The sequence below is a fragment of the Urocitellus parryii genome, chromosome 13, assembly GCF_045843805.1.
Source record: "Urocitellus parryii isolate mUroPar1 chromosome 13, mUroPar1.hap1, whole genome shotgun sequence".
Lineage (NCBI taxonomy): Eukaryota > Metazoa > Chordata > Mammalia > Rodentia > Sciuridae > Urocitellus > Urocitellus parryii.
Window position 1 is genome coordinate 62,236,724 of NC_135543.1, and position 16,834 is coordinate 62,253,557.

General features: G+C 36.7%; 1 protein-coding gene across 1 annotated transcript in view; it reads left to right on the forward strand.

Moving 5' to 3' along the window:
* Cep192 (centrosomal protein 192) overlaps positions 1-16,834 on the forward strand; it is a 111,004-nt gene that overhangs the window by 38,423 nt on the left and 55,747 nt on the right. Inside the window, exons 15-18 of the mRNA XM_026401973.2 lie at positions 1,210-1,336; positions 2,291-2,421; positions 8,894-9,713; positions 9,794-9,917. Of these exons, the coding sequence (XP_026257758.2) occupies positions 1,210-1,336; positions 2,291-2,421; positions 8,894-9,713; positions 9,794-9,917 (1,202 nt within the window). The remainder of the gene's footprint in view (positions 1-1,209; positions 1,337-2,290; positions 2,422-8,893; positions 9,714-9,793; positions 9,918-16,834) is intronic.

Sequence of the window (16,834 nt, forward strand, 5' to 3'; positions counted from 1 at the left end):
CCGCCCTCCTGTCTCATCTGTGCAGTGAGTGATGAAGGAAAAATAATAAATATGTGAAAGAGGTGGATTTTCCTGCCTGGATTGATTGGGATTTTTTGAGATTTTGAGAGAAGTTGAAGAGTAACTGAATTTCTTCTTAAACAGGTGAACAGAGCACTGGATCATGGAAAAATATATCTATTTTTATTAGTTATGAGTTATGATATTTTATATGTACTAAATTTACTGGATCAAGGGAAGAAATTCCCAAGTGAAGACCACTCAAAAACTGAATTCTTGTTTTAGATTTGTCATTTGAAAGTAGCATAGGAAAGATGAGTGGGAATTCTGTGGCTGTGACCTAGCTCTTTGAATGCAGATCTTTCTAAAGCTCTCATTTCAAGTCAGCAGAAATATACCTAATGTAATGCATATTTTTTTTTTGGTATCGGGGATTGAACTCAGGGGCACTCCTCCACTGAGCCACATCCCCAGCCCTGTTTTGTATTTTATTGGAGACAGGGTCTCACTGAGTTGCTTAGTGCCTGGCTAGATTGTTGAGACTGGCTTTGAACTTGCTATCCTCCTACCTCTGCCTCCCGAGCCGCTGAGATTACAGGCATGCACCACTGTGCCCAGCCATAATACATATTTTTGAGGGTGTATTTATTGTTTTTTTTTTTTTTAGAGAGAATTTTTTAATATTTATTTTTTAGTTATCTGCGGACGCAACATCTTTGTATGTGGTGCTGAGGATTGAACCCGGGCTGCACGCATGCCAGGCGAGCCAGCTACCACTTGAGCCACATCCCCAGCCCCAGTGTGTATTTATTGTATAAAACAAATGTCCTATAGTCTAAGTTTAAGGAGGCAGGAATTTTTATCTTTTTTCCCTCATTGATTTGTCCCTGAAGATTAGAATAGTGCCTGACACTTAGTGGTTGCTAACAACAGTTACTGAAAGAATGAAGTTGTTTTAATTTGGATTTCTTAGTAAGGTTAACTTATTTGACACTATTGCTGCTAACGTCTAAAAGCTAGCTGGTATTAAGGAAATAAAAGGTTTTCTCTGGACTTCTGAAGTTCATCTCGAATTATTTGATATTAAGAAGGAAGAAGAGTTTGCCAAAGTCACTTAGCTGTGTTACCAGTATTAGATAAAATAGTCTAGAATTTATCAAAGCAGTTGAAAATTAAGGAAAATTAATTCATGTCTAATTATTTTTGTAGCCATCATTTGGTTATTTTATTAGCTCACCGGAGAAGAGAGAACCTGTTGCTTTAATAAGTAAATCTGATGTGTCAGGAAGTGATTTGGAGAAGGGAGTGGCTCATCCTAACCAGGATCTGTCTTCAGGTACGGATAAAGTGAACTGTGTTTTAGAGGAAACTTTTTTTCTTAAACCACAACTTAATACTTGTGTGATAATGTTTTTTATGAATGAAAACGTGGATACTACTTCATAATTTTTCATTATTGGTTGCAGATTTGATTTATATGTAGCCCTGTATTTCCTACTCAATCTGCTTTCCTAAAGTAGACACAAGTCAGCCCAAATTCACCCAAATCCTTTAAAAAAAAAAACCACAGTAAATTAAATAATTTCAAAAGAATGAGTTAACTTTGGCTTATTAAATTACCAAGTTAATGAATAAAAGATATTATGTTATTTCAATAAATTTTAATTAAAGGTGTTTTGAAGTTTAGACTGTGGTAATCTAAATATGACAAATATCTCTGAAAAGCATTTATGATAAATATTTTAAATCAAATTTTCTTGGTTAACTTACAATTATTGAGCCATTCTTTTTCCCCAATACAATATGTTTTTCTACATATCATATGAGGTTGTATGAAATCTGCTCCATTTCTTAAAGAGCCTATATTCCAATAGGAGTGTTGGGGTAAAAGGCCTGTGTGTGTAGTTGGTTCATTTCCTACTTCTCTTAAGTAGTACCTATTTTGAATCAATGTGAAATGTTAAAAGCTGAAAAAAATTAATGTTTTCATTTTGTTGATTGATTAAAAATATATTGACTGGACATATAGTATGAAGCCTGCATTACATACAGACCCAGTTCTTCCTAAGTGAAATTAAATGAGTATTTGTAAGGCAGAAGTTAAAATCCAGTCTTCTTCCAAGTTTGTTCTTTGTCTAGGTGGCTATATGAATGCTGTCTTAGTAAGGAGAACTCATGTTTGAGGTATGAAGATTATTCCTTGGCAATTAATCATTTTGACTAGTCCGATCCCAGACTGTTTCTGTGAGGGAGTGCATCTTGTAATTCAAGTATCCTTTGTTTTCTGCAGGAGATTTAGACGAACAGTCCGAGACACAGCCAAGTGAAGGATCAATTACACTTCGGGTTGAAGCCCTGGAGGGCACCTCTCTGGTGGATGAAAGTGATGTGACTTTAACGGCCAACAAAGACAAAACAGAGGTAGTAGCTCACACCTTTCCTGAAGGAAAGCTAAGATTATCGTATCACAGGTCTGAGATCAGATCACCTGAGAAGAATATATGCGGCTTCACATGTGTTTTTATTTTCTTGGATTCAATTTTATTACAAATGTCTTTAATTTTTTTCCATCAGTTTTTAATATACATGTGAAAGACTTTATAAAACAAATCTACAGTTGATGAATTAATGTTCACAACTTTTGCATGCCCCAGGGCAAGGAAGAGAACACTGAGAGACACTTATAGACACACTCCCTGTATCTTGCCAGTTAATGTCTGGTGCCACCTCAGGACTAGACTAGCAAGAAGGCCATTGCCAGGTGCAACCCCCAACCTTGTGCATCAGAACCAGGAGCCAAAATAAACTTCTTTTTTTCATAACTTAAAATAATAATAGAGTAAAAAAAGAAAAGAGATCATTGCCAATAGCCCAGAAAACATTTTGCCCCCTCCTAGACACTCTGCCCTTCATTAGTCCCCTGATGTCTCTAGCACTGTATTAATTTTGTCTGCTTTTGAACTTTATATAATAAAGAAACCATGTAACATTTATTCCTTTTCTTTAACTGTTTTCACTTCATCTTATGCTTACAACAAGCCCATATATTCTGTTGTATGAATATTTGCAGCTTATATATCCATTCTATGGTCGATATACTTTCATTATGTTTTTGGTATTGGGCAATTATATGATGATGCTCTCTGAACAACCTCGTGCCTGTGTTTTGTTGGCAGTGTGCGCACTTGTGAGGTGTTCACCGAGTGGAACTCATAGCTTGTAGGGTTTGTATTCCTTCATTTTTTTTCTGGAATGGTTGTACCAGTGTAGATTCCTTCCAGTAGTGTTTGATTCCTGTTACCACACATCCTCACAGCACTTTGTAGGTGTGTGGTTCTCTGATTGCTGATGGAGTTGAGTATTGTACATTTACTGGCCTTTTGTTTTCAAACGGGCTTTTAAAATTTTTTTTGGTGAAGTGCCTGTTCAAGTCTCTTGATCATTTTTCTAGTGGAATGTTTTTCCCGTTGATGTGGGAATTCTTTACATATTCTGGATAGGATCCTTTTGCCCATTATGAGTGTTTCACATATCTTCTCCCAATTCTTGACTTGCTTTTTCACTTATTTAATGTTGTCTTTATTTATTGATTAGATCATTGCTTTCTTGTTTTGTTATAAATCAGATATCTGTGGTGGTGTGGATCTTTGTCTACGTTCTCTGTTGGTTTTTTTTTGGAATCTTTGTCAACCTATTGTCATGAGGACTTTGGTAAATATTTTTGCTTTATAATGAACTTTGGTATCCATAGAGTAAATCCTTTACATTTCATACCTGATTTTAATATCAGATTGTCAGCTTCTACACACCAATGAACTAATCCACCAGGAACCCTGTTGGACTTTTGTTGGGATTACATTTAATCTATAGAACATTAAAATTGACATCTTTATAATACTGATACTTGAACTCTATGAAAATTAAAGTCTTCAATTTATTTGTTTTAATCTCTGTGTATTTTATAATTCTTCAGATTTTTTATGTCTCTTGTTAGACCTATCTCTGAATTGTTGAAACATTTTAGTGTTTTACTTAGCTTCATTTTCTGTTCATTGTGACTATTCAAAGAATAGTTTCTTTTTTTTTTTTTTAATATTCTCACTTTATATCCAGCAAATTTATCTTTTGACTTCCCTCCCCATTTAATTGGTGCAATAGTCACATATAATGGTGGAATTGTTACATATTCATACATGTACCGGTATAATTGGGCCAGTGTCACTCCCCAGTTTTTCCCCTTGCACTTCCCTTCTCCCTCTCCCTTTCATGTACTCTGCTGATCTCCCTTCAGTTTTCATGAGATTCATCCTGCCCACCTGTCTAGTTCTTTTTCCTCTCTTGCTTACACATATGAGAGAAAATATGACCCTTGACTTTCTGAGTTTGGCTTATTGTGCTTAACATAATGTTCCCAGGTTCCATTCATTTTCCTACAAATGACATAATTTTATTCTTCTTTATGGCTCAGTGAAACCCCATTATGTATATATTCCACATTTTTTTTAAAATCAGTTCATCCATTGATGAATACCTAGATTGATTCCATAGTTTGCTATGAATTTTGCAGCTATACACATGGGTCACATGTATCACTCACACTAGCTGGCTGACTTTAATTCTTCAGGAAGAATAATGTAGCAGGTCATATGGAAGTTCCATGCCTAGTCTTTTGAGGGGTCTCCATAGTGATTTCCATAGTGATTGTACTAATTTACAATCCTACCAACAGTGTAAAAGTGTTCCTTTGTCTTCAGATTCTCTCCAGCACTTTTTATTGTTTATATTCTTGATGGGTGCCATTCTAACTGGAGTGAGAGGAAATCGGGGTGTAGTTTTGATTTGCATTTCCCTAATTGTTGATGATATTGAACATTTTTAAAATAAATTTATTGGCCATTTGTATTTCTTTTTTTAAAAAATTAATTTATTTTAATTAGGAATATATGGCAGCAGAATGCATTTTGATTCATTTGTGCACAATCACAGCACAACTTTTTACTTCTCTGGTTGCACATGATGTTGCATCACATCATATGTGCGGTCACATATATACCTAGGGTAATGATGTCCACCTCATTCCGCCATCTTTTTCCTGCCCGTATAACCTTTGCCCATCCTCCCCTTTACCCAGTCAAAGTTCCTCCATTTCTCCCCACCTCCCCACATCATGGATCAGCATCCACTTATTAGAAGGAACATTCAGCCTTTGGTTTTGTGGGATTGGCTTACTTCTCTTAGTATGATATTCTACAGCTCCATCCATTTACTTATAAATCCCATAATTTTATTCTCTTTTATTGCTGAGTAATATTCCATTGTGTATTTATACCACAGTTTCTTTATCCATTCATCTATTGAAAGGCACCTAGGTTGATTCCACAGTGTAGCTATTGTGACTTGAGCTGCTATAAGCATTCATGTGGCTGTGTTACTATAGTATGCTGATTTTAAGTCCTTAGGGTATAGACCCAGGAATGAGATAGCTGGGTCAAATGGTGGTTCCATTCCAAGTTTTTTAAGGAATCTTCATACTGCTTTCCAGAGTGGTTGCACCAATTTTCAGTCCCACCATCAATGTATGAGTGTGCCTTCCTGCTACATCTTTGTCAACACTTATTGTTGTTTGTATTCTTGATGACTGGCATGAGATTAAATCTTAGAGTTGTTTTGATTTGCATTTCTTTATTATGAGAGATATACACAGTTATAGCTTTTGCTATTCTTGGTCTTTTATTTTTCCAAATTAATTTTAGGAGTATTTTATCTAGTTCCAAGAAAAATATCATTGATATTTTGATTTGAATTGCATTGAATCTGTATATTGAATCTGTATGTTGTATGTCTATCTTGCTTTTGGGAATAGGGCCATTTTAACAATACTGATTCTAACTATATGAACATGAGAGGTCTTTCTATCTTCTTTGGACTTCTTCAGTGTTCTGTAGTTTTCATTGTAAAGATCTTTTATCTCCTTGATTAGATTTATTCCTAGTCTTTTGTTATGTTTTGAGGTTTTTGTAAATGAGACTGTTTGATTTCTTTCTCAACATATTCATTATTGGTGTATAGGAAAGCTATTGATTTTATGTTGCTTTTGTAACCTAGTACTTTGTTGAATTTGTTTATAACTTTCAAGTCTTCTGGTGGAGCTTTTTTGTATCCTTGCATCCCTGGAATGAAAACAACTTGGTAATGATGTACAGTCTTATTAATATGTAATTGAATGTAATTGCTAATATTTTAATAAGGATATTTGCATCTGAGGTCATCAGGGATATTGGTCAGTAGTTTTCTTGATGAGTCCTTATTCTTTTTTTTCTTTTTTTTTTTAATAAGGTTGATACTCGTTTCTGAGAATGAATTTGGAAGTGTCCTATCCCTATTTTGTGGTATAATTTGAGAAACATTGGCATTAGTTTTTCTTTAAAGATCTGGTAGAATTCAGCTGAGAATCTATCTGGCTCTGGCTTGGTCTTTTTTGGAAAGCTTTTTATTATTAATGCTTCCATCTCATTGTTAGTTATTGGTCTGTTTAGATTTTCTGTGTCCTGGATTCAATTTTGGCAGGTCACTTGTGTATCCATTTTTTTCTAGGTTTAATGAATTATTAGTTTAAATCTAATCAAGGAGATAAAAGATCTCTACAATGAAAACTATAGAGTTTTCCAGTTGAATGGAATATTAAGTTTTCAAACAGTCCCTAAAGATCCTCTGGATTTTTGTGATGTTTGTGGTGATTTCTCCTTTTCACCTCTAATTTTGTTAATTTGGGTCTTCTTTCTTTTTCTTTTGGTTAGTTTGGCTGATGGTTTATCCAGCATTTTTTATCTTTTCAAAGAACCAACTCTTCATTTCATTGATCCTTTGTATTTTTTATTTTCAATTTCATTGATTTGGTTCTGATCTTAATTATTTCCTTCTTAGTTTGAAATTGGTTTACTCTTTATTTTCCAACAGCCTTGAGATGTATCCTTAGGTTGTTTATTTGGGATCTCTCTGATTTTCTTATGTAGGCACTCATACCCAAACTCTCCTCCTAGAACCCCTTTCTTCCAGATGTTCTGGTATGTTGTATCACTCTTGTTTGATTCTAAGAATTTTAAAATCTTTCCCTTGATTTCTTCTGTCACCCACTTATCATTCAGGAGTGTATTGTTTAATCTTCCTGTGTTTATGTAGTTTCTGTAGAGTTTTTTGGTGGTGTTTCTAATTTCATTCTGTTATGATCAGTTAGGATGCAAAGAATTATATCTTTTTTTTTTTTTTTCCTTCTCTGTTTTCTGAGAGTTGTTTCATGGCCTAAAGTATGGACTGTTTTGGAGAAGTTACCATGAACAGTTAAGAACAAAGTATGTTATACTGTTGTTGGATGAAATATTCGATAGATGTCTGTTAAGTCCATTTAATTTACAATATATTTTAGGACTAAAGAGTCTATACTGAGGGCTGGGGTTGTGGCTCAGTGGTAGAGCACTTCCCTGGCACGTGCCAATGGGTTCCAATCCTCATAAAAATAAATAAAAACAAAACAAAGGTATTGTGTACATCTATAGCTTAAAAAAATTAAAGAAAAAAGGTCTATACTGAATTTATGTCTGGAAGACCTATCTATTGGTGAGAAAAGTGTGTTGAAATCTCCCAGTATTATTGTAATGGGATCTGGTTGAGTCTTTAATTCATGTAATATCTGTTTTATGTAATCAGGTGCACCAATGATGGGGCATAAATATTTACTGTCACTGTGTCTTCCCATTGCATTGTTCCCTTTACCAGTGTGAAACCGTAATATTCTCTTGGGATCCTTTATTATCTTTGGTTCTTAAACTTCGTCTTCTTTTTAATTTATGATACTGATTTTTTGCCACTTTCTCTTTTTTCTTGGTCAGTCTCACCAGATAGTTCTCAGTTTTATTAAATTATCAATTTGATTTGTTCTTTATTCTGTGTTTTTGTTTTATACTTTCTGGTTTTCTTGTGCTTTCTGTGGTTATAATTTATTGTTTTTCTGACTTCTTGAGATAAGTGTATAGCCAACTAATTTTTCTGTCTTACTTTCCTAATATATGCCTCTAAGAATACAAATTTCCCTGAAAGCAGAGCTTTGGTTGGATTCGTATATTTTTTTTCCTTTTGACACTTATTTTCTGATGTGTTATATTTTCATTATCATTCTGTTTAATGTTTTCTAATTTCTTAGGCCCATGAGTTTTTTGTAAGTTTATAGTTTAGTTTCTAAGCATTTGGGAGATTTCCCCATTTTTGAAATACTGATTTTAGGCCTAAAATTGTACTTTGATCAGGGGATTTTGGTTCTAGTCCTTTAAAATTTGTTAAGACATGATGGATGATTCAGCATTTGTTCATTTTTTATGCACTTGAAGAGACTGCCTGTCACAGTGACTGTTGGCCCTTCTTTGTGTTTCATGTAGAAGAGATTTATTAAATTAGGATGTTTAGGTTGCTTGCATTCTTAAAATTACTATGCTGTTCTTTCAGTTAGTTAGGTTTTAACATTTCTTGCTAAGATAGCATATTCGCCTGTTATTCATTGTGGGTATGTCTATATTTGCTTGAAACTTCTCGAGACTGTATTTTTGAGACTGTATTCTCTGGAAATTAGATCTCATAACATTATATATGTCTCCCTCTTTCTATAGTGATCTCTTGCTGTGCCTTATTTTATAAGTTAAACTTTATTGTGTGTGTGTGTGTATGTAGGACAAAACACAGTTCTTAGTATATAGAGGGTTCAGTGCCCACTGGTTTTAGTCATCTAGTGACAGTCTTGAAACATACCTCATGGGTAAAGGGGATACTGTAAATAAATATTAAACTAGAATATACAAGTCTGTGGAATCGGGTCAATCTACATGATGTAACTTCTCATTTCTAGGGCACAGGCAGGAAAAATAAACTCCCAGTACGCAATGACCAGCTCCAAGATAGTGGTGATTCTGTACTCAGAATAAGCACCATTGCTTCAGCCATTGCAGATGCTTCAGTTAGCACGGAGCCTTCCCAGCTTGCTGCCATGTTGAAGGCACTTACAAATAAAGCAAAGGACAAAATTTTACAAGAAGACGATGAAGAGGACTCTTCCACGGTGTCTCATTTTGTACCTAATGATTCTGAAAAAAGTAATGGATCCAGTGTATTTGATATGGAGAAATATCTTACAAAAACAGAGATCAGTAGACATGAAGGTGGGTTGGAAACTGTTTCAAGAGCTGGCATGTCTGATATTTGGGATTTATCTTTGCCAAAAGAACAGACTATTCAAGACATCCACACAGTTGACTCTGGAACTACTAATACAACTGTTACAGAGCCAAAAGAAAATACAGCAGCTGTTTTTTGTGTTGAAAATGGTGAGAGTCAGGAATCATTTAAAGCAGTAAACTCTTCAAATTCAGTTCTTACAAATAGAAGAGAGAATGAGAGTGTGGTAATTGGTATGAAGACACTTTCCACTGACCACAGATTACCAGACATCGGTAGCAATGAGAAAGCTGCCTCCATTTCCACTTCAGCTTCTAATAGTTATTCATCAGTAAGGAACCCCATAGTGACATCCCTGTGCCTCTTAGAAGAATGTGAAGAAAAACAAGCTAGCAGAGAAAATCAGAGGCAGCAAGAGTATGTCAGTGAAACAAGCGGCAGTGACAGACGTGTGACTTTTAATCAGCACTGCAGAGTCTCACCTAAAAATGTTGGTAAGTGCCTGTGTAATTGACCACATTTATAGAAGTAAAGTCTTGTTCTGTTCTCATTGGAAAATGTACCTTTCTGATAGATTTGAAAAACGCCTCTCCTGAGCATGGGGGATCAGGCTCAGAGGACCAGGAGAGCTTCAGACCCTCTACTTCACCACTCAGTCATTTTTCTCCTGGTGAAATTTCTGGAACAAGTTTATCAGGGTAGGTGCTGACTTAAATTCTTTCTTTCTTTTTTTCTTTAATAACTATGTGCTACGTGTAGGAATATTAGAAAAAGGGATAAAGAAGAAACATCTCCCATTTATAGGTTCATCTCTTTCTGCTCAAGCTTTTGTTTTGTGCTTTTTCATTTACAATTATTTTCTGAATTTTAAAGAAAAGTAATTTATGTTTCAAACTGCATAATGGGTCTTTCATGGTTTATTTAATACTTCCGGTGGATACTTAGTATCTGTGTTTCGCTATTTCAGTGACATTGAGATGAATCATTTTTCTCAAAATTTTATCTTATGTTTTCTTTGGTGACTTTGTAAGATATAAGTCACCAAAGAAAATATAAGATAAAATAAGAAAACATAAGATAAAAGTTTCTCTGTTGAAAGAAACTAAAAAATAAATGGAAATTTTTGCCAAATTGGTGAAATAATCAAAATATTATAGTTTTTATTTATTTCAAAATACTGGATTTCAAATTTATCTAATAATTATTTCCTAAGTTGCCAGTGAAGTTTTTCATATTTATCTGAAATGTGGTATGGGTTGGCTAGAGTTAAATAGCAATGGAGAGCTTAGTTCCATGTTTCAGTGACTTTTTTTTATGCCTCTGCTTTTATTTATTTTTATGTGGTGCTGAGGATGGAACCCAGGGCCTCCCACACACTAGGCGAGTGCTCTACCGCTAAGCCACAACCCCAGCCCCTCAGTGACTCTTTGTAGGACCGTTATTTTGAAACACTTTCATATGCACGTCTACGTCTTATTTAATAGTTAATTTTGTGCTCTAAAGGACATTAGAAGTCATCTAGCCCAACAGATTTCATCATCTGTCTATGACATGTGCTAGCAAGTTTTAAATCTTTGGCTTTATACTTTCTTCCCCTAAGTGTAGTGTTTTGTTTTGTTTTTTTCCCCCAGTATGGAGGATAGAACCTGGTCCTCGAATATGCTAGGCAAACGCTTTACCACTAAGCTACATGCCAGCCCTTTTTTATTTTGAAGCAGGGTCTCACTGAGTTGTCCAGGCTGGTCTCAAACTTGTGATCATCCTGTCTTAGCTTCCTGAGTAGCTGTAATTACAGGCATGAGCCACTGTGCCCATCTTCCCTTATTTATTACAGTGATTGCTGTACTGTCTCTATGAAAGTTGAAGGAAAATCTGGGACTAGTCTAATTTTTTTTCTTTGGAATTGACTTGATCTTTTTGCAAGGGTTGGCAAAAGATTCTTTGTTTTTCAAGTCTAGTAATTTTATTAACCTGCATCTCTTTGTTGACTCCCATTGTTGCTTTTCCCTATTACTCACAGTGTGTACCCTTTCACTGAGGATTTGGGCATTGTCCTGCTCCTTTCCCTCCTGTGCCTACCAACTCTGGTTGAAAGACTGGCACAGGACTGATCATAGGCACAGCAATGACAGGCATAGCAGATTTATTGTCAGGCACCTGGCAAGGCTGTGTCATGCAGAAAATAGTAGGAGAGAGGGAGCAGCAGCAGCTCCCCCTTAAGCATTATCTTTTACAGGCCAGAATCATGGCTGCCCCATTAGGGGCAGGTTTAGCCCTTGTGACTGGCATTGCAAGCATCACCTGATTTTGCAGAAAGCAAGTTTCTGTTTCTTGGGAACAGAAATGGGCAGCTCCTGTTTTTTTTTTTTTTCTTTTTAAATTTTTTGCTTTGGGACAAGTTGGTGTTGCTAAGTTGGTGAGGTCGGCCCCAAATTCCTGAGTTGCTGGGATTATAGACCTGTACCACCAGCCTGGCTTAAACTACGATTTAAAAAAAATAATTTGTTTCTTTGTTCTAATCAGTTTTACATGACAGCAGAGTGCTCTTTGATTCATCATACACAAATGGGGTACAGTTTTTCACTTCTCTGGTTGTACACAAAGTAGGGTCTTACCATTCGTGCAATCACACATGTACCTGCAATAATGATGTCCATTTCATTCCACCATCTTTCCTGTCCCATGCCCCCACCCCTCCTCTCCCTCCCCTTTGGCCAATCCAAAGTTCCTCCACTAATCCCATCCCCTCCCCCCACCCCCCATGTATTAGCATGCACTTATCAGAACATTTGGCCTTTGGTTTTGTGGGATTGGCTTACTTCGCTTAACATTATATTCTCCAATTCCATCCATTTACCTGCAAATGCCATGTTTTAGTCTCTCTTATTGCTGAATAATACTCCATTGTGTATGTATACGCAGTTTCTTTATCCATTCATCTATTGAAGGGTATTTAGGTTGGTTCCACAGTTTGACTATTGTGAATTGTGCTGCTATAAACATTGATGTGGCTGCATCATGGTAGAATGCTCTTTTTAAGTCCTTTGGGTATAGACCAAGGAGTGGGATAGCTGGGTCAAGTCTTTTATCTTTCAAGGAGAGAACAGAGACTGGCAAGCCTTTATCTCACAAGGAGAGAAGAATAAAAACAGTATTCATAAAGTGGGGATGGGGAAAGGGAGATGGCTGTGGTTATGCCAACACTGGTGATTCATATGAAGAATCTATTTTATTTGACTTCTGCATTTATATTCTCCCAATTTTTGAAAAACTTTTTGATTTTGAAATATTTGTAGATTCACAGGAAGTTGCAAAGATGATATAGAGATCAAAGAATCCGTCATCCAGTTTTTCCCAGTGGTCACCTCATACATAATTATAGGGCAGTTTCACAACCAGGATCTTGACATAGGAGCCAAGTGTGGATAGGGGTCAGCGTCATTTTATCACAGGTGTGGATTCAGTCTGCAGCCCCCACAAAGTTACTGAACGCTTCTATCAGCACTGGCTCTTTTTTCATTTCTCTTTGATTGTTTACATTTCACATTTCTGATCTCCAGACTCCTGGCAGTGTTTTCTGCAGTCTTTTTTCCCTTGTGTACTTTGCAGTTTCATCTTGATTTCTTTGATATGGACTTTTAGAAGGGATTTAATAAAAACTAGGACTCTGCTGGGTGCAGTAGCACACACGTGTAATCCCAGTGGCTTGGGAGGCTGAGACACGAAGAGTTCAAGCCAGCCTCAGCAACTGTGAGGCACTAAGCAACTCAGTGAGACCCTGTCTCTAAATAAAATAGGGCTGGGGATGTGGCTCAGTGGTTGAGTGCCCTTGAATTCAATCCCTGGTCCCCCGCCTCAAAAGAAACAACTAAATACTCTGTAATGACTTAAGTTATTATGATTTTCTCCTTCAAATTGTACTTTTAAGAAAATCTTCTTACTCATTAATATAGGTGACATAACTTGAGGAATAGTGACCTTTTTCAGGAACTTGAAGTGTGGTCACATGCTTTTACCTTTCTGAAGTGACTCTGAAATTGGTCGGCTAACTCCACATGGGTACACTAGCCAAGCAGTAGCACCCTTTATCTCTCAGTGTTGGGTAGAACCATGGGACTTAGAAAAGTGTCAATTTATAAGACAGTATATTCTGAACTATTAGCTGCTGAGGAATACCACAGGAGAGTGATCTTGTGTTGCCAGCTTTGTTGGCAAATCTTTTTTTGTTGTTGTTGCCATGCTCACTAAAGCAAGTGCTAGTTGATATCTTTTGGGTAGTGTCTGCATGTCGATCAATCTGAATTATCCAAGGACAGGGAAGTGCACAGTCAAATTTTGGTCCACTGCTGACCCAATTTTATGATTTCCCAGTATGCATTTTGTCACATTTTTTAATTGAAGTTTAATTAAAATACAATAAAATGCACAACTATTAGGAGTTTCAGTCAATGAGGTTTGACACATATTATGCCTATGTAAACACCTGCCCCTAAAAAATATGGAGAAATTCTGCCACCCTTTAACTAGCCCTTGCTCTTTTATAGTCAGTTCTGCTTCTCCTTCTGTCACCCTAGAACCCACACTCTGATTTGTGTCACCATGGTTTAATTTTGTCTGTTCTTGGGTTTCATGTAAGTGGAACCAGACAGTGTGTTCTTTTTGTTGTGGTGGCTTCTTGCACTGAACAGTTTTACAACGTGTCCCTGGTGCGTGTGGTAATAATGCAGCATGTTTATTGCTAACCAGCACTCCAGCGCTCCAGTGTGCCAATTCTGATAACCAGTTCCTCTGTTGCACAGTATGCATTTTTGTGTAAGCCTAAATTTGTGGCTCTCTTTTATGTTCCTACAATTGGTTTCTCTCATGAACTTCAAATGAATGTATCAGTCTCCTTCGGTTGATTTTGCTGGGACACCGTGACCACAGCATGCACAGTTCTGTCTTCTAGGGAAAGTTTGGCTTTCTGTTGTTGGTTGTCCTTGTGTTCTAGTTACTCTTCCCTCCAATGAAATACACTGGCTGGTCTACCATATTCCCTTTTCCCTCGTTTTCATTTCTGTCTGCCTTGCCTCTAAAGGAATGGTTGTTTAGGTATTTATCTTTTCCACCCTGGTTCTTATGGTATTAACTATACTTTTTATTGCCACTAATGTGCACTTTAATTTTAGATTCATCTTTTTTTTTCATTTTTAAAAAAGTTTTTGAAGGACTGTTATTTTATTTATTCATTTATGTGTGATGCTGAGAAATTGAACCTAGAGCTACAGGCGCTAGGCAAGTGCTCTACCCCTGAGCCACAACCCCAGCCCTATATTTATCTTTTTTGAAAGCCTCCTTATATTTTTATTTTACTGATGAGATGGATGTGATATTTCTACCCTTTTTCCTGTTTCTGCTGGCTGTATTCTATTTCCTCCTGATTTCTCTTCATGGTCTCTCTTGCCTCATCTGTTTGTTCCTTGATCATTTATATTTCTGCTTTGTGATCATTGTTCTCAGAGGTGATTGCTTCATCAGATTTTTATATTTCTGGCAAAATATTGATCAGAATTTTCATCTTTAGTGATAACGTTCCCTGGTGAATGTAATTTATCTGGTAAGTGTTCTTGTTTGGTGTCATTCCTGCTAGATGATCTTCTGGCTTCTAGCTAGTTTCCCACACTAAGTTGAACTGATTTAGAACTTCTAATTCCAGAACTGCCGTTGAATTTCAGTATGGCCAGCCACGTGGCAGCTTTTGGATTTGTTTGAAGTTTGGCCTCTCTTCGGAAGTTTCTCTCTTTCCTCCCACACCACATGTTCTTGTAATTCACTTCTCATTCCTTGAGGTAGTTTAACCTAAGTGCATTTGTTCCTGTCAGTCAATGGAGCTAAGCTAAATAACACATCACTCCAGTGACCTAGAACTTTATTTTTTTAATTTTTTATGGGTTGTTCAAAACATTACAAAGCTCATGATATATCATCTTTCATACATTTGACTCAATTGGGTTATGAACTCCCATTTTTACCCCAAATACAAATTGTAGAATCACATCGGTTACACACTCACATTTTTACATAATGGCATATTAGTGACTGTTGTATTCTGCTACCTTTCCTATCCCCTACTATCCCCCCTCCCCTCCCCACCCATCATCCCTCTCTACCTCATCTGCTGTTGTTCAATTCTCTCCCTTGTTTCTCCCCCCTTTCCCCTCACATCCTCTTCTATGTAATTTTGTGTAACATTGAGGGTCTCCTACCATTTCCATATGCTTTCCCTTCTCTCTCCCTTTCTCTCCCCCCACTCGTCTTTGTTTAACGTTAATTTTTTCCTCATGCTCTTCCTCCGTGTTCTGTTCTTAGTTGCTCTCTTTATAGCAAAGAAGACATTTGGCATTTGTTTTTTAAGGATTGGCTAGCTTCGCTTAGCATAATCTGCTCTAATGCCATCCATTTCCCTGCAAATTCTATGATTTTGTCATTTTTTATTGCTGCCTAGTACTCCATTGTGTATAGATGCCACATTTTTTTTTATCCATTCATCTATTGAAGGGCATCTAGGTTGTCTAGCTATTGTGAATTGTGCCGCTATGATCATGGATGTGGCAGTATCCCTATAGTACGCTCTCTTAAGATCCTCAGGGAATAGTCCGAGGAGGGCGATAGCTGGGTCAAATGGTGGATCCATTCCCAGCTTTCCCAGGTATCTCCATACTGCTTTCCAAATTGGCCTTACCAATTTGCAGTCCCACCAGCAGTGTACAAGTGTACCCTTTTCCCCACATCCTCGCCAACACTTATTGTTGTTTGACTTCATAATGGCTGCCAATCTTACTGGAGTGAGATAGTATCTTAGGGTGGTTTTGATTTGCATTTCTCTGACTGCTAGAGATGGTGAGCATTTTTTCATGTACTTGTTGATTGATTGTATGTCCTCCTCTGTGAAGTGTCTTTTCAGGTCCTTGGCCCATTTGTTGATTGGGTTATTTGTTATCTTATTGTTTAATTTTTTGGGTTCTTTGTATATTCTGGATATTAGGGCTCTATATGAAGTGTGAGGGGTAAAAATTTGTTCCCAGGATGTAGGCTCTCTATTCACCTCTCTTATTGTTTCTCTTGCTGAGAAAAAACTTTTTAGTTTATTTATTTATTTATTCTTGTTATTAACTCTTGGGCTATGGGCGTCCTATTAAGGAATTTGGACCCCGACCCCACAGTATGTAGATCGTAGCCAACTTTTCCTTCTATCAGACGCAGTGTCTCTGATTTGATATCTAGCTCCTTGATCCATTTTGAGTTAACTTTTGTGCATGGCGAGAGAAAGGGATTCAGTTTCATTTTGTTGGATATGGATTTCCAATTTTCCCAGCACCATTTGTTGAAGATGCTATCCTTCCTCCATTGCATGCTTTTAGCCCCTTTATCAAATATAAGATAGTTGTAACTTTGTGGATTAGTCTCTGTGTCCTCTATTCTGTACCATTGGTCCACCTGCCTGTTTTGGTACCAGTACCATGCTGTTTTTGTTACTATTGCTTTGTAGTACAGTTTGAACTCTGGTATCGCTATACCTCCAGATTCACACTTCCTGCTTAGAATTGCTTTTGCTATTCTGGGTCTTTTATTTTTC